Source organism: Bison bison, unplaced genomic scaffold (assembly GCF_000754665.1).
Source record: "Bison bison bison isolate TAMUID 2011002044 unplaced genomic scaffold, Bison_UMD1.0 scf7180017864530, whole genome shotgun sequence".
Taxonomy (NCBI): domain Eukaryota; kingdom Metazoa; phylum Chordata; class Mammalia; order Artiodactyla; family Bovidae; genus Bison; species Bison bison.
In genome coordinates, this window is record NW_011495080.1 from 271,841 (window position 1) to 292,554 (window position 20,714).

At 40.6% G+C, this 20,714-nt stretch overlaps 1 protein-coding gene across 1 annotated transcript in view; it reads left to right on the forward strand.

Annotated features, from left to right (window-relative positions):
* The window catches only part of DGKI (diacylglycerol kinase, iota), a gene marked incomplete at its 5' end in the record, with an annotated part of 321,800 nt that overhangs the window by 220,890 nt on the left and 80,196 nt on the right, over positions 1-20,714 (forward strand). The window contains 6 exons of the mRNA XM_010831746.1: positions 196-275; positions 2,548-2,592; positions 11,554-11,623; positions 14,160-14,200; positions 15,096-15,223; positions 18,018-18,140. Of these exons, the coding sequence (XP_010830048.1) occupies positions 196-275; positions 2,548-2,592; positions 11,554-11,623; positions 14,160-14,200; positions 15,096-15,223; positions 18,018-18,140 (487 nt within the window). The remainder of the gene's footprint in view (positions 1-195; positions 276-2,547; positions 2,593-11,553; positions 11,624-14,159; positions 14,201-15,095; positions 15,224-18,017; positions 18,141-20,714) is intronic.

Below are 20,714 nucleotides of genomic sequence, written 5' to 3' on the forward strand. Positions count from 1 at the left end.
ATCATGCAAGGGAAAAATATGAAAACTGCATAAGTAAAGAGACTGAGCTCATAGGAGAGGTGCCGGGAGAGAGTGAAATATCCAAAAAAGCAGTATTGTTTATGAGAGGTCTTTTTCAACCGTAAAAAATGCATTTATGCCAAAATAGAAAAATCAAATACGTTATTTTGGACTTTCTCTTTCCTTTGCCCTCAGCCATCCCACTGGGCATTCTAGTTGTGCGTGGAGACTGTGATTTGGAGACTTGCCGTATGTACATAGATCGCCTGCAGGAGGTGAGTTTCTTTAGCCAATTATTTATGCTGCTCAGTTTTCCGTTTTTGCCTACAATTACCAGCCATCTTTATTTACTTCTACAATGAGGCATTTGGGGAGAAATGGGAAAATGGTGGCCTTGTCTTTCTCATCTTTTAAGCATACACTGCATCCTCTCCCTCCCCACCCCACTGTTTCTCTGCCTCAGGTGGTTGGAATGGGAAAGGGTTGATGGGATTAGCAACAGCACGATGTTGCTCCAGTGTGATCCATAACTATTGCTTGGAAGTCCTTGTCTTGCCAGACAGCTCACCTGTGTTTTTTGAACTCTACAGAATTTCAAGGGGTATGATAAATAATAAAGGGAAACAGAGATTTGTGGTTACTTAATGCTTTGTGTCTAGTACAAACTTCAGTCAGAGACAACTAGGTTTATTTTTTTAATGTAACTTCTACAGGAAAGAAAAATCTCTATCTCCAAAGAATTTGTGTCAGAATACAAAGGAATAATCTATTATTTTTTTCTCAGCCCGGTCTTACCACTGAGAAAGAGAAAGGGGAGTCTCATATGTGACATTCCCTTGAACTGCACCTGCAAAGCCCAGGGACCCAGATTCACTACAGTGGTCATGGGTTGTTTCTGCAGAACTTCAAGGGCGAGTATTCAGTATCTTATCTGGAAAATGGCAAAACACACCACACACACACACACACACACACACACAAATAGCCACTTCTTCATCTTTGTTTCTTGGTGAAAGATGCACATTAGAATCACTTCTGGGGATGTGGTCAAGACATTTTTATTTTTAAAGCTATTGGGTGATTTTGATAAATACCCCAAGATGAGCAACTCTCTTCCAGACAACACATTATACATAAGTAAATATAACAAATAAAGAAGATGTATAGTGTTTAAAATCCCTTCAAATTTTGCAGCTTTGGGGCTGCAAAAGATTTAGCTTTGAACATTAGATTCTGTTTCTTTTGGTGGATATAAACTCAGGTAGAAGGCATAAAGTAATGTACTAATTACTGATTTTTCTCTTCAGCATTGTTTCGGATAGAGTTGGAATTGGGAATGCAGAATATTTTGAGATAGATGCCGATTTATGACTGTTAATAAGGGTGAGAGAAGAAAAGTCAACAGGGTTTAATATTTGTGGCTTAATTTGGCTACATTTACCAAAGATAACTGGAGCATGTTAAAGTTGGTAAACTTCTTAGCATGTGACTCAGGTCCAAATCAATCCCAGAACATATAGTAGATGGTTCTTTTTTTTTTCCAAAATAATATTCTTTTATTGTAGATCCTCCCTCAAAAAAACCTGTAATAAAAAAATCATAATTGATAACAAACCTTTTTTGATATAAAATACTCGGGTAACTTAAGATCCCACAATAGCAAAATATTTGACTGGTGAATTGACTTTATTGAAAATTAGCTTAACGGTTGGGCTCATTGCACAAATATTCAACTAAAAGTAGGATTTTTTTTTTTAAGTAAAGAGCAAGCACAGATAAAGAGGTAGAGTTTTAAACTTGGGCTTAGACAGTAAGTTGATAAAGCCTGTGGGAAGCAGGTGTGAAGACAAAGGTACTCAGGATTGCTGACATCTGTAAATAGAATCACTATGCTCATTAACAAGGAAGCCTGCAGGACAGGACAGTGGCAATGACTTAGTTATAAAACTTTATACAGGGAGCCTGGCTCTCAGAATCTTCCAGTAAAACCTCATTAATTTCAGTCCTGTTAATTTGCACTTCGTGATCATGCAGAGATGGTCAGCGATTTTCTTTTGAGTCTATGGAATCTTGTTTGCCAAGCAACTTACTGGTATAAACACAATTATCATGACAGTATGTTTTTGGTCTTAGGTAAATAAATTCTTCCTAAGCGCCTAAAGGGACCTAAGCAGCTTATTTCACAAGCCAAAAGTCCAGGTGCAAGTTAAATATGACCCCCATTAATTACAACAAAATCACCTGTCTTTTACTTTTGGTCTTCTCTATCCTTGAAATTATACCACTCACCTCTAAACACTGTTTAGGATTTCTAAGTTTCAGTAGCTAAATGGCCTTTCTTCTCTCAGTCCAACTTAGTGTGCTTTTATTATTTTTGGCATTATCTTCATTGTTTAACCTTGAGGGATTGGGGAGAGTAAGATGTTTTCCAGATGGGTTTAATAATATAAAATTGGGCATTTAGTTGATGGAGTCGTGGAAGCAGCTTGTTCAAAATAATCTTAAGATATGTGGGTATGTTTTTTTTTTTTTCCATTTTCTCATTAGGACCTGCAGTCAGTTTCTTCTGGCTCCCAGAGAGTTCATTACCAGGTAACATATAATTGACTCTCCTTGTTTCTTACCTTCTGGCCAAAAGAAGTCCATTTTTCAATTAATGTCTCATTTGAATTAGATTCCACATCTTCCTTGAGGGATAGAATTCACTCCAAGAGCCAAGTTGAAGCTGGCATTTTGATTCTTGTGCATTTTCCTGAAAAATGGACAATTCTAGTCTAGCACAAATTTGGGCTGTGGCTGTCTTCCCAGATCTTTTAGGGATTATAAAATGAAGTGCTTTTAGTGACAAATACTAGAAAGTGTAAGTCAAACTAGCTTGACAGGGAGTCTTTTGCTTTACCTCACCACAAAGTTCAGATCCAGGGTGAATTTTGTGTACCCTTTGACCACGGTTCAAACTCCATTTTTCTGTTGGTTTTTCTGTTCTGTTCTCTTTTCTGTGAAATTTCACCCCTGGTCAAGATGTTTTCCTGATCCAAGATGGCTGGCAGGAGCAACCAGGAGTTGGGTTTCTCGTTTACAAACAAGAGAGTAAATTATGGGCTTCTGCAACCATCAAACCAGCTTTCCAAAATGCAATCTGATTGTCCCATCCTGGTTTCATAGACAGAATCTAGTAAACCCAGCCTGCCTCTCTCTAGTAACCCGCCTCCAGTCCATGGGAGAGCACTCAGCTGCCTTTGCCCCAACATTCCCTGGGAGGGCAGTCTCTCCCTCACTTTCCCATCTCTGCCGTGTAGCACAGGCCTCTGCAAGCCATCCTCTTCCCGTTAGGTTTCCCAGGCGTGATTCAGACACCAGTGCACAGCATCACACCAAATTGTAAGGGGTGCATGCAAAGTAGCTCGCAGTTGTCCCACAAAAGCCCTTATCCCTGAGAAGCCCGGTACCCTTGCCAACTGGGAGGGGTGTGTGGAAGACACAGCATGCCAGTGACACCTTCCAAATAAATCTCCTAGACCCTGTATACTTCCATGTGGGAGAAGCACTTAAAATGTCTAAATCGCAATTCCTGGTAGCATCTCATTCTGGGTTTTGGTGTCTATTATACTACCCCTGAAACTGCTGGTTAAACGTCATTTTGCAAAAACAATTTAAAGACCCCTGTGCTTTGTAGCCTCCAGGTAACTTTCTTCCCCAGGAGGTCAATAGCTGTGCCCTCAGTCAAAGCAGCCTAATTATCCTGAGGCTGGATGACAGAAGTGGCCCTGGTGTTCTTATTTCTTTGTCTGTTTATTTCTCAGAGAAAGTACCCCACTATCCCAGAATCCTGCCCTCCATCTGGCTCCAATAGAAAGGACAAAAATTCACTTAGATGTGTTTACTATGAGAAAATAAATTCTACTTCTGGGACTGTTTTTTTTTTTTTTTTAATGCCAACCCTTAGAAGGCAAATTTCACTGTATTTTCTAGATAGAGCACAACCTTTTTTGTATCCATTATTTGCATATCTACCTAGAGTCACTACCTAGATATCATTTTATTTTTTAAGTGTTTTTAAAGACGAGTTGATTTCTACCCTTTAAGGATTGGCACTGCTAGCCATAGATTTCAAGTCTTTTTTTAGAATTTTTGATTGTTACACATGGTATTTTAAACCTTTGCAGCTTTATCAAAGCATCCCAAACATTTCCTCTAATTAGTTTTATGATGCATTTATTTATTATCCTGACTTATTCAATGTAGTCATTTTGGCATGAGAGTTTTGATATATGGCTATTTTGTACTGTGTTTTCTTTATGCCGTGTTTCTACAAGTCTGCAGATAGCAGGGGATGGTTGAGACTCTAAAATGTGATAAGGACATTTATTTTATTGATTATTTGTTCATAATAACCTACAGAAGGATTAATGGTACTTATCTGTGTCAAAATCTTCCTGTTTTTGTTGTTTGTTTGCAGTCAGGTCAAACCCTGGTGTCAAAACTTCTGCATTATAAATGTCACTTCCAAAAGTTTGTGCACTGACCAGATAGGATGACCAATTCAACGATCAAAGATGAGTGTCAGGGTGTTACTTTGCACCACATACTTCCTTGAAGAGTTATAAAAATCAGGAGCCATTTGGGTATTAAGAGAAGGCTGGAGTAAGGTTGTCTAGGGACGCCCAGAATCTGCTCATTAAATAGGTAGTTTAACTGAGGGGAAATGATGTTTGAACTAACATGGCTGGAGAGTAGGGAGAAGGTGGTGAGGAAATTGCCTAAGCAGAGCATCGGAAAGCTGGTTAAGACAAGGAGTAGGAGGATATAAAAACATTCTCATTTGGCTGAGATTTACAAGCACAGACAGACAGGACTAGGAATGAGTTGGAGGGAGGGTGAATAAAGAGTTCTCTTTTAGCTGCAATGATTTTGATCTGCCTATTAGATGCAAGAGGTTTTGATGAGTAGAAAATTGGATGTATGGCTTTCAAAGCTCATTGAAAAATTCATTCCTCAACACAGAAATTTGAGAGTTGTTAGCAAAAGCAGCAGCAGCAAAGGAATGCTACTTCATTGAACCTATCAGGCTAGACATCACTTAGGGAGAGTTTTCATAAAGAAAAGAGCTCAATGTCATATGTGTCTAGTGAGTGGTCAAGAAGAACACAAGGTTAAGAGAACAATCAGTCAGTAAGAGTCATGGAGACAGATGAGTGGCTGGATAGCTGGAAATCAAGGAGAAGATGGTATCAGGAAAGCCAGAACTGAAACGTATTTCAAAAAAGGCAGAAGTGTTGAAATAAGTCAAATGCTAAGGGGAGGCTGAGATGACATAGATTGATTCCAATATATTCCTGTGCGTATAAAATACATGGGCTAGAGGTACCATTTGTTTTATCCAGAAAGTGACCAAACCAACTGGCAGGAAATTTAATACTAGATCTTTTGTTTCCTAAAGCAGAAACTGGTAATATCAGCATCTCTGGTCTGAGATTAGCGAGTGATTAGGAGAAAGACCTGTAAGGTGAACAACAAAAAGCCTGAAATGCTTTCTAATGACTTTTCTTATGTATGAGACGGAAGTAAATGTACTTAAGAATTAACTTGCATGGAATGAATAAACATCAGTAAGTTTGAAAACTTGCAAAATTCCTGTAGGCTCACTAACTTGCAGCTGGGATTTTAGCTGACTGTTTCCTAAGCCTAGAAAAAAACTCAAGAGAAAAACCAGGCTTTGGAAAGGTGTGAAGTCCCCGAGACACCTTATTAATGAGCCGGATGACAGTTCCTAGCCATTGAAGCAATGAAGTGCTTTGGTTTCTTCCCTTCCCAAATTCATACTGAAATGCCAACAAAGCCCTAAGCCTCAAAATGACACCTTGTATTAACCTGACAAGGCCTTACAAGTTATACAAGAATATATTGGATATTTGTAGCCTGCTGAAAATTCCTGCCTGTATCATCTCTGAGGTCTAAACACAAAGCCCACCCCCCACCAATCCTAATGCAGCTCACGTAACCTGTAACTGGTAAAGTTATAACTTGATAAACAAAATGCATTGTGCTAGCAGATTCAGGTATTCCTGAGCTTGGCAGATAAGCTAGAATTCATAGGCAAATTGAACTTTGTCTACCTATTTAATAAGATTCATCTTGAGGCCTCCTACTGTGAAGTGATTTCTTCTCTGCTCCCTCCCTGGACTTCATTATATCTCTTTTAAACTCCAAGTTGTAAGGTTACTAAGGAATAGAGGCAGATTCAAACATCCTAGTGATTGTCAGCTGAGGGAGATTTGTCCCTCATATGGGACATGAGATTAAAAGATGGTTGCTCCTTGGAAGAATAGTTATGACCAACCCAGACAGCATATTAAAAAGCAGAGACATTACTTTGCCAACAAAGGTCTGTCTAGTTGAAGCTATGGTTTTTCCAGGAGTCATGTATGGATATAAGAGTTGTACCATAAAGAAAGCTGAGCATGGAAGAACTGGTGCTTTTGAATTGTGGTATTGGAGAAGACTCTTGAGAGTCCCTTGGACTGCAAGGAGATCAAACCAGTCAATCATAAAAGAAATCAGTTCTGAATATTCATTGGAAGGACTGATGTTGAAGCTGAAGCTCCAATACTTTGGCCTACTGATGGGGAGAACTGATTCATTTGAAAAGACCCTGATGCTGGGAAAGATTGAAGGCAGGAAAAGGGGATGACAGAGGATGAGATGGCATCACCAACACTGTGGACATGAGTTTGAACAAGCTCTGGGAGTTGTTAATGGACAGGGAAGCCTGGCATGCTAAAGTCCATGGGGTCGCAAAGAATTGGACATGACTGAGCAACTGAACTGATAGGACAGTTGGGCAATTTGAATATTTTTGTGTGTCATGACTAGGGGACATGGAAGTACCAGAATCTACTGAGTAGAGGTCGAGGAAGCTGCTAAACATGTCACAATACACAGGGCAGTTCCCTGCCACAGAATTATCCATCCCCAAATGTCAGTTGTGAGGGTGTGAGAAGCCCTGAGTCATTCTGATGGCTCTCAGGACATGTGGGGACAAGGCCAATGACAGTGCTAGATGAAGAAAGTGGAAAGAGAGAGAAAGAGGAACAGCAAGAGACAAAGAGGTAAAGGAGAGTAGAAAGAGCTATCTATGGATATGCTGGCCCAATGGAACCAGGGACAGTTAGGGATTTTGTAGACACTCAGGGTTTCACCATATATATGGGTGAAGTTGGCACACAGAAGTGTGTTTTCAAACTATTATGAGCTAATAATTTGAGGTTTTAATAAATACAACGTGTGTGTGTGTGTGTGCTCAGTCACTTTAGTCGTGTCTGACACTTTGTGACCCCACGGACTATGGCCTGCCAGGCTCCTCTGTCCATGGGAATCTCCAAGCAAGAATACTGGACTGGGTTGCCATGCCCTCCTCCAGTGAATCTTCCTGACTCAGGAATCAAACTCACATCTCTTATGTCTCCTGCATTGGCAGGCAGGTTCTTTAGCGCCACCTGAGAAGTCCTAATAAATACAATAGGACTCAATAATAGGTGAAAATGGATCTGGTGATTCCTTCTCTTTAAGAATCAATTTAGTTAGAATAATCCAGAATAGTTGGAATATTTCACTATAGATGTAATAATTTCAAAAAGTTCTTTCATCCTTTAGAGCCTCTGAGCCACCAGGGAAGACCTCATAAGAAAACACTCTTGGTCAAATCTGACTCTATAGCCATTTGTTCATCCTCTGATCTCTTTTTTTTACATGCCTAATCTTCTCCTAGAGGATAGGTTTGTTCTGTAGTCCATCGGAGCTCTGTCTAGTCCTGGGCAAACAGCATGTGTCAACAAATATTTGACTCATTCCTTTTCTGCTACTGGCTACCCTTACTCATCTCCCTCCTCTCTCTGAAGTTTCTCCCTCCTTAATTTGTGGTTTGGAGTCTAGAAGTGTCTGAATGGAGGAGTTGAAACCAGTTCATGGGAGTCCTCCTGGGAATTAATTTATCTTAGACAAGGACAGGAGTTAGGTAAAGAATTTGAAGAATGTTGTTTTTTGGGTGCTAGATCAAAACTGTCAGAAATGGCTCAAATGGGGAATTAAAGTAAGACTTGCCTGGGGCCAGATTCTGTTTGCTATTACAAGTGAAAGCAAGACAGCTCTCTCTGTCTCACACACACACACACACACACATATACATACACACACAGAATTGTTGTTGTTGTTAATGGAAGACATTCTCGCCAGAAAAGGGCTCTTGAAAATTTTGGAATATCTCTCATTTCCGTCCTCTACCACACCATCACTATTTCATTATCTTTCAAAACTGGCTTTGCAAATGGGTATCCCATTTCTGTACATTTCTTCTGCAAGAATGGTGGGTAGTAAAGGAGTAGATTTGATAAGTAAGAGATATTGCTATATAGCCTGGTGATGGAAAGAGAGGGAAAAATGAATGTGTAGATGGGTTAGATGCAGGAAATGTCAAGACCAGCAAAGAATAAATTTGAGTGGATACATAAGAGAAATTTAAAAGTAGTAATTATTGACTAGACATTATTAAATGAAGCAGAAATTCCCAATTCAAAGGGACTTCTATTTTGTTTCTGCTTATATCTTCCCTAAATTTTATGAAAGAAAAAGAATTTCATTCTCAGTACAGGTGTAGTTAAATGCTAGGTGAATATTGCTTAATTGGATAACCTACTGGAGTATTTAATGGGGCTGCACAATCATGAAATTATGTGTGAATCAACAGTGAGTAATTGAGTAAGTTTGGTGTGTGTTTGCCCGATAGTGGTTAAGGTAATTTCCTTATCAATTACATATAATTCATGCCAGTTGACTTTCAAAAATATATATCTGAGGAATGTCAGGTTTGCTTTTGTGCATGCTCTGTTTTTAGCCTGAGAACAGATTTTCCATTAGAATATGTCAAAAGAGAAAATTCACCTATCAGGAGTTTGGGGAATTAGCAGTATTTGTTAATATTACTCATTTAAAGAGCATGCAGTTTTAAGAGATAGAAAGCATAATTACATCCAGGGTTATATCAGTCTGCCCACACTGTAGAGCAATGACGGTCGCATTCATCTAAGTCCTACTATTTCTATGAAGAAAAATAACAGATCACAAAATGAGCAAGTCAAGTATCTTATCTCTTTGATGAATCATTGATTTGATTATGCTATTTGAGAGGACAGAGAAGACAAGAAGCCCTAAACTAGTCTGAAGGCTGTTGACATGGTGGTTAGTGGCACCGCTCAGGGGATTATGTGACTGTCTTCAGAAATGTAGCTGCGTTCAGACGATCACATTTCTGAAGTGTCTACAATCAGTGTGGAAAGGGGCTTGCTTTTGAGCTTTTGTGGCTCCATCAGAAATTGTCTTTTTATACTGACTTTAACGTGTGGCGTTCACAAAGCAAACATGTCTGGCCATTCTTCCGGCTGTCACTGTTTGGTGGCAAGGATGCTGCCAGGTCTGTCAGAGTGGATCCTTGTGCGATGGCTCCATGACCTCGTGAAATCCTGGGGGCCAGTCCTTGACCTCCTGGTGGGGCGATTTGTTTCCTTACTTCCCTCGTTTCCTGCTCAAGTCTGACTCCTGGCCTGCACTGCATTGCTGTTCACGCTCCTGCTGACCCTGAATCCAGGATTCTTAATGCCAGGGTCACCCACTCTACCTGTGTGCCAAGTCCTGTGTGAGGACACAGTCTGCCTGATATAATACCCGCAATGTGTTAGCAATGAGAGTTGGTTAAGGCAAAGTCACAGCAAGTTTTTTTGTTATCTCCATACTAACATCACTACCACTTCTAGTCCTCTTTTTTGGTTAGGAGAATTGAGGGTGCAGATAGACAAACTGAAAAAGTTATGTGAGTACGGAAGACCTGCATCCCCTCTGTGGTCCTCATTTGTTTGGGTCCATCAAGAATGTGAAGAAATGGACAGATCTTGGCTTTGGGTTATTATGATTTCCTTTTTGACAATCTGTTCCTCTTAACTTCTGGTCCACTTTTAATCCATCCCAGTATACATTTGTCTTTGATGTTAAGGTTCTTAAGGTATTTCTCTCTTTTTTTTTTTTCATGGAAAGGCATTTTATTTTAAATATAGCAGTGTGTACATGTCAATCCCAAATTACCAGTCTATCCTCCCGCTACCCTTTACCCCTGGTAACCGTAAGTTTGTTCTCTTAATCTGCGAGTCTATTTTTGTTTTGTAAATAAGTTCATTTATATCAATTTTTAAACATTACACATAGAAGTGACATCGTATTATATTTGTCTTCCTCTTACTTAGTATGATCACTGGTAGCTTTAGTTGTTTTATAAAAATGCATTAAGAATCGTAAGTTTCTTTAAATAAGATATCACTTGTGTCAAAGTATAATTCCCAAAATGTTAAACACAATTCTCATATAAATAGGTACATGTCAAGATTTCATGTAGCCCAAAAGCCAGTTCAAGAAAGAAGTCTATATTTATCTCTATATCCATGCTATATCACTTCTACATCTCTACATGTAAATTTTGCTACCAGTCCTGAGTGAGATCAGATTTTCCTCTATTCATTATTTAATTTGCAGAATCAACTCATGTAAAAACTCCATCTACCCAAGACTCCTAATAATGGGCAATTTTAGTCCCTGTTACTTTAGGCTAGTGGTTCTAAAACTTTGGCATACATCAGACTCACCTCAGTGATTGATGTGTGTCACCCCAGGGTGTCTGTAGATCTGGGGTGGCACCCGGAAATTTGTGTTCCTAACAACCCCGCAAGCTGATGCTGCTGGCCCAGGGTTCATGCTTTAAGATTCACTGATTGAAGTAGAAACTTTGCCCCAGGACCATGTGGGACAAGTTCAACCTCCAAAGAAGTCAGCGCATAAACTCTGATTTGCTCTCCTTTGTTTCTCCCATATCCTTTCCCGTCCCCCTCTGTACACACAAGGTCATGCACAGCCAGCCTCACTCCAAGGATGCTCCTTCTAGTCGAACATCTCAGATTGCTAATAAAGGTCAAAGTCCCAGTGTCTTCCCACAGAGACCTGCCCTCCCTCCTAATCTATACCGTTTCTGTCAGTTATCTCAGTTTCACTGAGTCCAGTCCAGAACACCCCAAATCCTTTTATAAATTAGCATTTTATGTTTTAAAAAATTGTGAGTGGCAGGGAGTCTTTTAGTAGGGGACATTTTTATACCTGTGTGGAGAACTGAAATGCAAATGACAGCCAGCTGCCACTAGGTCCTCAGCTTCATAAAGGGGAAGAAATAGAGTTCCCAAAGGAAGTACATGTCCCAAGTTATAGAATTTATGAATGCTTAATGGAAAAATAGAAAACCTCCTGAAAATTGTATGCGAGAGTTGTTATGCGAAATAAATCATTTCCAAGCAGAGCCCCTGTGGGTGTTTCCAGTGAAAACTTTGCTTCGATCTCTCACTAACGCTTTGAGTAGGAAAGGATGCTCACTTTTAGAAACAGGTGATGGGGCAGAATGTGGAGTGAGGAACAGCTCTCAGCTCATTCAAATGGAGCCATGAGGATGTGTGTGTGTCTTTCCAGGACCACGAAACCTCCTTCCCTAGGGCGCTCTCAGCTCAGAGACTCTCCCCACGGTGGTGCTTTCTAGATGGTGAGTGTTTCTGTATTTTCGGAGGGGTGGCGGTTTGGGAAGCCTCAGGGCAAAGCATTGATGGCTTGAGTGGACTCCAGTTCTCCGAAAGATTGTTCAGGAACCCTCCACGTGATTGGTACTTGCATCTCAAACAATGTGGACTTTCTGATATTGCAGCACACTTTTCTGAAGCTATCTCCCTCAAAGCAAGTCAGTTAACTCTGGCCAAACTTCTCAGCATTAAATTGCTCAAGCTAACACATCCCTTCCTGTGCCCCCTTTTCCAAAAACGAGTTGAGTGCCTGGTCTTCAGTTCAGGCTGGTAGATGGATTTCATCAGCAGGGGGAATAGGTACTAATTTGCATGCTGTTTGCATATTTGGAACTTCCATATTATTTTCAGTAAGCCATCATCTCAGAATGAGTTACACATTTTTGTGAAAGGGTGGGCATTTTCAGTTGCATTCACATCTGCTCTGCTGAGCATGACATGTTGCATACATAGTAGGTCGGTCATTTTCTGGTTGGTTAATGTGGTTAATGAGTCCATTTTCCATCCATCCCCCTAAAGGCTGTCTAATCCCACTTTTCTGTGCAGTTACCCATTTTACAGTACATTTCTGCTTAGATACTCCCAGTGGGTCTGCTACCCAGTATCTCTCATCTCTGCGGACGTTGGGCTTTCCCTGTATGCCTCTCTTTTGTTTAGCTCTGTGTACATCTGAAAGATTATAAATGTGGACAAGAGAATGATGGGCTGTGTGAGGGTGTGAACGTTTTATGAAGATGAGCACCCATATCTGTGTCGAATCTCATCCCCACACATTATGACATCGGTTTTCATTAATGGCTTGTCGGCTGCCTCTGAAGATATTTGGCACTGCTTTCCCTCCAGGTCCTTTATTCCCTCATGATGAGAAACATAGTCATTTGTTTTTCCTGAATCTGCAGAGGAACAACTTATATTTAAGAAAATTATGGGAATGTATATAAATTATTCTGTATGTAGTCTATTTTGTATATAGTCTTAGATAAAATTCTAAGTGTGGTTAATGGCGTTAACCTAGATACTACATTTACTCTAGAAATAGCTGTGTTTAAAATGCTTCAAGATTGCAGTCATAGTTAAAAGAACAAAGTAGGTTAAGTCCTTCTCAGGCAGGTATTCCCCGCTCTTGGTTTTAGAGGGTAAGAACCACGATTATCTTGCTTCTTAGCTTATTTCATTTGGAGAGAAGCTACTTGTTAAATATGTATGATTTTTGAACTATTATTTGCATTTTGAGTTTTTCCCTCTAGTTCTATGTACTTTGTAGAAAATCTATTTATAATATTTGGACTCTGTTAGATTTAAATGAGGAGGAACATAATTCTTTTCAATATTAGGAATAATCAGATTAATTTCTAGAAGCCCAGAGTTTATCATTAAGTATTTTTTCCCTTCAAACTACACACACAGCCCAATCCTTTATAGGAATGCTTAAATAATCTTATTTTTTTTGTTTTAGCTTTCTTCAGACATGGCTCAGGGACTCAGTTTTAAACTGAAATGATTCCTTTAATACCAGAAGTGGTCCCTAACTCTGCAAATTCAAGCTCTTTTTTTTCTAAAATGAGAATTGTTTCCTCAGAAATCAGGCAACCTACAGATTTTTTTTCTAGCTTTGTTTACTTGATAAATACATATCGAGTTTCAGCTCTGTTGAGGGTTCTGTGCCCATATCTTGAGACATAAAAGAAGAAATGAAACAAGTCTTTAAAGAGGCAGATATCTTGGTCTGAGAGTTCCCAGTGAAGAGAGTTTTATAAGAAGTGTAAACAGATTACAAATGTACATGGAAGTGGGAGCAACTGATTCTATCTGGGGCAGGGAGGAAGGGGCTGAGGAAGGGTTCACAGGAGAGGTGGCATTCAAGTTGGTTCTTAGGACATGATTCTTTTTTTAAGTTTTTATTGAAATATATTTGATTCACAATCTTGTGTTAGTTTCAGGTGGTTCAGATATATATACACACACATATATATACATATACATACATTTATATGTATATATCTCAGATATATGTATATCCTTTTTCAGATTCTTTTCCATCATAGGTTACTGCAAGATATTGAGTATAGTTCCCTGTGCTATACAGTAGGTTGTTGTTGAATGTCTATATTTTACATTTAGTAGTGTGTATAATTTTAATCCCAAGCTTATGAGTTAAATGACTTAAATAGTCATGTGTAATGGGGAGGGCCCTTTTTTTATTTTATTGGTTGAGCCACAGGTCATGTGGGATCCTAGTTCCCCAACCAGGGATTGAACCTGTGTCCCCTGCATTGGAAACTCAGAGTCTTAACCACTGAACCTTCAGGCAAGGAAGTCCTGGGGAAGGGCTTTAGTGGAACAGCAGCCACAGAGACATGAAGTCCTGAATTTTTCTAAGTAGACTTAGGGACTGGCCAGTCATCCAGCAAGACTGGAGTGTCATGGTGGGAATGAAGCTTGTAAATTTGGTGCCATAACACAGGACTCTCTGAATGCCATATACTTTTTATTCCCCCCTAGCTACTTCTGCTGATCGCTTTTATCGAATAGACAGATCTCAGGTAAGATTTCTTGAACGTATTTGTGAAAGTGAAAAATTCCCAAGTAACTATACTAATATTACACATTTTTCCCCCAACAAAAACACTGAAATGTATACAGTTCTGGAATGATACTCATAGTCTCAGCCATGAGCTTGTTACTTGTCCTCACATGTTTGTGATTTGTGACCTCAAGGTGATATGGTTTGACCTTGAAAATGAGTCCAGAAGATAAGTAGGCTTGTCGACGTTGTCACCAGCCTGCACTCCAAGTTTTAATTCACACTGCTGTTTGACTGCTTCCTTGCCACATTTTATGCCTTTTTAACTTCATTTCTGATTGGCAAATTTGCAACCTCAAATGTATCTGTAGGCTACTTAGTTTCAATTCACCACTTTCCAGAGTTTGGTGGTGAGAAAATAAAATGCTTATGCCAATGAGGGCAAGTGGAATTTGGACACACACTGTCCAAATTCTCATGTAAAAGAAGGTATAGGATGGAATCCATTGATAAAATCAGTTATTAGCCATGCCACTTAGCTCTGACCAGATCCTGAGGGTGTAAGTCCAGGTCATTGTATGCACATGCTGGACCAAGTTGCATGCAGGGTGTCAATACTTGGATAGTATTTGGGAAAAAGAGGCAAGGCCATCTCTGCTTATACCTGACAGGATCCTGGTTAAAGAGGCCCAAACCAAGGATTTAACTCTCCCCTTCCTCAGCCTTTTGCTACCATGTTCCTTCAGGGAGGAATGCCACTGGTCAGCCCTCTGAAAATATCATATGCTGTGGTCATTTGCTATGTCATAAAATTTCAGTATTCCTCAGGACCAAATAGCTTTGTTGAGTTATTCTTTAAATGATGGATTTGAGCATCCTATAAGTCATCTGGCAGATTTCTTTTCCTTCCTTAGGAACATTTGCACTTTGTAATGGAGATTTCTCAAGATGAGATTTTTATTCTGGACCCAGATATGGTGTTGTCACAGCAGGCGGGAACACCGCCAGGAATGCCTGACCTAGTGGTGGAGCAAGCCTCGGGGTAAGTGGGCTTATTCCTTGTGGTGAGACTGGTTGCAGGGTGACATCTATGTCTGGTTTGGCCTCATGCTTGGTATAGTTAATGAAATCAAACTGTTTGGATGTACAGGTTTTCTTGTGTTTCCTGAGGTCACATTGTAAGTCGGTCTGTGACTGTCTGGGTAGAATCACTCTCCCACTCAGATCTGTATCATGTCTGAGCTGTCTTTACCCACCACATCAACACTTCCTACCAAACTAGAAGGCACTAGTATTTGTGCATATACGTCTGGAGATGCCAGTGGTAAAGAACCCGTCTGCCCATGCAGGAGACTTAGGAGATCTGAGTTCCATCCCTGGGTTGGGAAGATCCCCTGGAGGAGGGCATGGCAACCCACTCCAGTATTCTTGCCTGAGGAATCCTGTGGTCAGAGGAACCTGGTGGGCTATAGTCCATGGGGTCTCGAAGAGTCAGACAAGACTGAAGTGACTTCCCACAGCACACAGCCCATGTACATCTGGAATGCCTAGATTATCACACTGAAAAATGACACAGGTGGTTTGACTTTTTTCCCCTCCTCCTCCTTCCTCTTCTTCCTCTCCTCCTTCTCTTCCTAATCCTTCTCCTTTTTTTTTCCTGTATCCAGGCAGCCAGATATATATATATATATTTCATATATTTCATATATATATATATATATAACAATAACTATGAAATATCAAGAACTTATTAAGAGCCACATACTATGCTAAATGCCTATTTTATATCCCTACTATTATGTGCTCCATGCTTATTTCCTCATCAGTAAAATGGAAATGATAGTACCTACTCAGAAAATTCTTTTAAAATTAAATGAATTGAGGGATTTCCCTGGTGGCCCAGTGGTTAAGAATCTGCTTTGCAATGCAGAGGATATAGGTTCGATCCCTGGTCAAGGAACAAAGATCCACATGCCACAGAGCAACTAAGCCTATGCACTGCAACTAAGATACAAAACAGTCAAAGAGATAAGTTAATTTTAAAATAAACAAATGAATTGATACATGTAAAATTAAGGCTGTCTGTGGCACTTGCTGGACATTCATTAAATATTATGTTGTTGGAATCATCATCATTTCACAATGACCCTGCAAATTTGGTACTATTACTGTCTTAAATCCATGTAAGCAAAATGAGGTTTAGAGAGTTTTTGTAACTTGGCCACTATTGTGTAGAAAGTAAAGGGAAAAAAATTGAGATTTATTCCCAGGTTTTCTGAAGCTAGAGCCCATGCATATTTTAACCACCATATTGAACCACCAACATATTAATATTTCTAGATTATTTTAAATTTCAGAAATATTTCTTTAGAGTTTTCTATGTGGCAGGTTAAGAAACAGCAGTGTGCAAGTGAAAACACAGAAACCTTTGCCCTCGTGAAGCTGAATGGTTTACTTTAGAGGTTTATTGGTACATAGGAGGCAAATAGTTAAAATAAGGATTTCCCCAGGAAGCAGACACACATGGACTCAAATGGCATGTGCAAATGTGTACACATACCTGTACAGTGTTAACAGGCATGTGCACTTGAGGTAAAACCCTCATGCCTGTTTACCCTGTTCACTAATTTGACCGTGGCTGCTATTTCTGGGTATCTTCCAGTCTACCAGGCCAGCTGATATCAGGGGTACATACTGAGTCTCTGGGGAGCCAGGAAAAGATAGAAGTGGTGGCTAGAACAGATGGATGGCTGTGTTTAGGAACCAGAGCTAGTAATCCCAGAGCTGTTGTGTCGTGAAGGGACAGCCACGGCCTGATGTAACCCGGAGAGTTCTGGAAGGGCGAGGGGAAGGCCGTGTGAGATGTCACGCCTGTCCGCTGTGGTTCTGCTGGAGTCTAGGTGTTCTCCCCTCGACGAGGTCTGGTTTGTAGCATTCAGTCTGATGAAGTCTGAGCCTATTCAGCCAAGCTCTCCCTGGGCTTTGTCCTCCCAGTCACTCGCTATTAGCTCTGGTTCCAAAGATAAAGTAGCCTGCAAATCCACAAGAACTTGAATCAGTTCCTTTCTTATTTCTTTTTTCTTGCCCCCTCTGGAAATAAACTAGCAACAGGGATATGATGAAAGAGAATGGCCTATGTTTCTATAAGACATCAGTCACCATTACTTTTTTTTCACGTGGGCCATATGTTATAAAGTCTTCATTGAATTTGTTACAATATGACTTCTGGTGGGTTTTTTTTTAATGTTTTGTTTTCTTGGGCTACAAGGAATATGGGATCTTAGCTCTCCAACTAGGAACTGAACCTGCACCCCTGCATTGGAAAGTGAAGTTTTAACCACTGGACCACCAGGAAAGTCCTCTGCCATTACTTCTTATCTGTGTCATATTTAAAATTACTTAATCTCAAAATTCAGTTTTCTCATCTATAAAGAGGGCAGCAGCGTCCAAAGAGAGCCTGACTGTTGAAAAAATTAAGTGAACTAAAAAATGTGCCAAGTGGCTTCAGTCATGTCCAATTTTTTGCAACCCCATGGACTGTAGCCCACAAGGCCCCTCTGTCCTTGGGAATCTCCAGGCAAGAATACTGGAGTGGGTTTCCATTTCCTTCTCCAGGGGATTTTCCCAACCCAGGGATCGAATCTGTGTCACCTGCTTGAAGATGGATTCTTTACCACTAAATGCCACTTGGGAAGCCCAAGTAAACGTGAAATGCTTATAAATACCCCATAAAGATTAATTGCTCTCCTCTCGTTTGGAGACAAAACTCACCCTGAGAAAGGGCAGATGAAGTCCCATGCCTGACTTTGAGTGTCTGGTGTCCTTCTTTCTCCTAGAATGACGGACTGGTGGAATCCTGCTCTCCGGAAACGCATGCTGAGCGACAGTGGGCTGGGGATGATAAGCCCGCATTATGAAGACTCGGATCTGAAAGATTTCAGCCACTCCCGAGTGCTACAGTAAGAGCATTCTCTCTCTTGTCCTTGTGTCACTGGGCTTGCTGGGAGGGGATTCCGTGGGGCACTCACCGAAGGGAAGCATTCTCTTCTCAGTGGTGCCCTAGCTCTCTCCTGATTGTATCACCCTGTGGTTTGACATTTTCTTCACACGCACCCTTTTACCCACGTCAAGCTCTGATGGAGCCTCACTTTCCATTTCTCGTGCTGCTGAGCCTCAGTGAGACCTTGCACACGGACATGTCAGTACTTTGAACCTCAGCAGTGTTCGCTTCCCTAGAAGTGAACCCAGGGTTTACCAGATGCCATAGCGCAAGGACATGCCTGAGTGTGACATGGATAGTCTGGAAATGATGTAAAGTGTTTTATTTGTGTGAACGTTGGGATGGACTGTTAGCAGTCAGCGTCATGAATCTCCAGTTCCGAGCCTCTGGCTGTGCTGTGTGATGTGGCCAGGCGGTTTCGCTGGCTCACCTGCAGTGCCGCGTGTGCTGTGTTTTAGTCTCTCTGGGTAATTGATGAAGTGTTTGTTTATAGGTCAGAAGAGTGGGTGTGTTTTTGTCTGAGGGATGGGAATTGGGTTTTGCAACAGTGTTGGTACCCTCATGCCCTGTGAATCCCCCCTTCTGTCACCCCTCTATGCAGGACAGGTTCAGGGTGCACCTTGTGGTCACAAACAGAATCATTTGCACCCATTTATTTATGCTAAGATCATGGCATCTGGTCCCATCACTTCATGGCAAATATATGGGGAAACAGTGGAAACAGTGACAGACTTTATTATTTTGGGCTCCAAAATCACTGCAGCCATGAAATTAAAAGATGCTTGCTCCTTGGAAGAAAAGTTATGACCAACCTAAACAGCATATTAAGAAGCAGAGACATTACTTTGCCAGCGAAGGTCCGTCTAGTCAAAGCTATGGTTTTTCCAGCATTCATGTATGGATGTGAGAGATGGACTATAAAGAAAGCTGAGCACCAAAGAATTGATTCTTTTGAACTGTGGTGTTGGAGAAGACTTTGAATGACTGATGCTGAAGCTGAAACTCCAATACTTTGGCCACCTGACGTGAAGAACTGACATTCAAAAAGACCCTGATGCTGGGAAATATTGAAGGCAGGAGGAGAAGGGGACGACAGAGGATGAGATGGTTGGATGGCATCACCGACTCAATAGACATGAGTTTGAGTAAACTCCAGGAGTTGGTGATGGACAGGGAGACCTGACGTGCTGCAGTCCATGGGGTTGCAAAGAGTTGGACATGACTGAGCAACTGAACTGAACTGATTTGACTCCAGGCCAGACACCCTGTTGCAGGGAGGGGATCTCCTTTCAGTGACCAAGAGTTGACTCTTGTCTAACACTTGGAAACGATTTGTCCAAAGACTCATACATGTTGACAAAGCAAGAAACTCTATTGGGAAGGGGTGCCCAGGCAGAGAGCAACAGGGTAAGGGAACCCAGGAGGACTGCTCTGCCACGTGGCTCTCAGTCTCAGGTTTTATGTTGATGGGACTAGTTTGGGGGTTGCCTCTGGCCAATCATTCTGATTCAGAGTCCTTCCCGGTGGCTTGCGCATTGTTTAGGTGGATTCCAGCGAGAAGGATTCTGGGAGGCTGGTAGGACATATGGTCTGGTGTCTTCTCTCTCCTTTGACCTTTCAGTTGGTGGTGGCTTGTTAATTCCATGTTCCTTACCAGGACCTCCTGTTGTAAGATTATTCAGGCAAATAGTGACTATGCTACCCTGGCGAGGGTGGGTGGTTTTGGTCAGTGGTTTCCCCTAACAACCCAATCTCAGATATTATATAAAAGTTCATTGTAATTCAGGAGATCAGGCTAATTTCCAGTCCTATTCAAGGTCCTAATCGAATGGGGACAGTGGCATTGTAACTATGCAGTCTTACCTTTTTTTTATAAAATAATAAGGTTATTGAGATGCTCAGAAGCCTAGGGTTAACTGAAGAGGCAGGACAATGCATTGTTTATAAGACCAGAAGCAATTTCAGTATGACAAAGCGGAGGAAAATGAGAAATCAGAAGCTAATTATTTTGGTGGTAAAGGTTCTACTCAAACACCCCAAGGGCAAAAGGTGACTTCATTTTAATTGCTTCTCTGTACTACCTCTTATTCTATTGTGTGAAGAATGGAAAGGAAAAAGTGAATTTCTATGGATTTTCCTTTTTAATTAAACCGTGTTGTTAGTTTCTGATAGCATTTTGATTGCTTACAATTCAGGCTGTTTTTTCATTTCTTTTGTATATGGAATTAAGGTTTGTGAATCAGACTGAGTCAGCCACCCACTGACAGCTAAAAAAGTGGCCATCTAGCTTCAGGCAGATTTATTTGAAAATTAGTTTTAATTAGTCATAGAATAGAAATTAAGCCTAGACAAACCAGATGTGTGTTTTGGTTATTCTTATATACAAGCTGTTTGCAAAAAGTGGAGCATGATCTCAATCTAGTTTCCAATACCCTGTTTTTCTGTATATAGTATGTTAGTGTGTCAATACATATCATGATATGTGAGATTATTTCTAAGACAGTAAATATTCTTTCCAAGAATCACAAGTAAA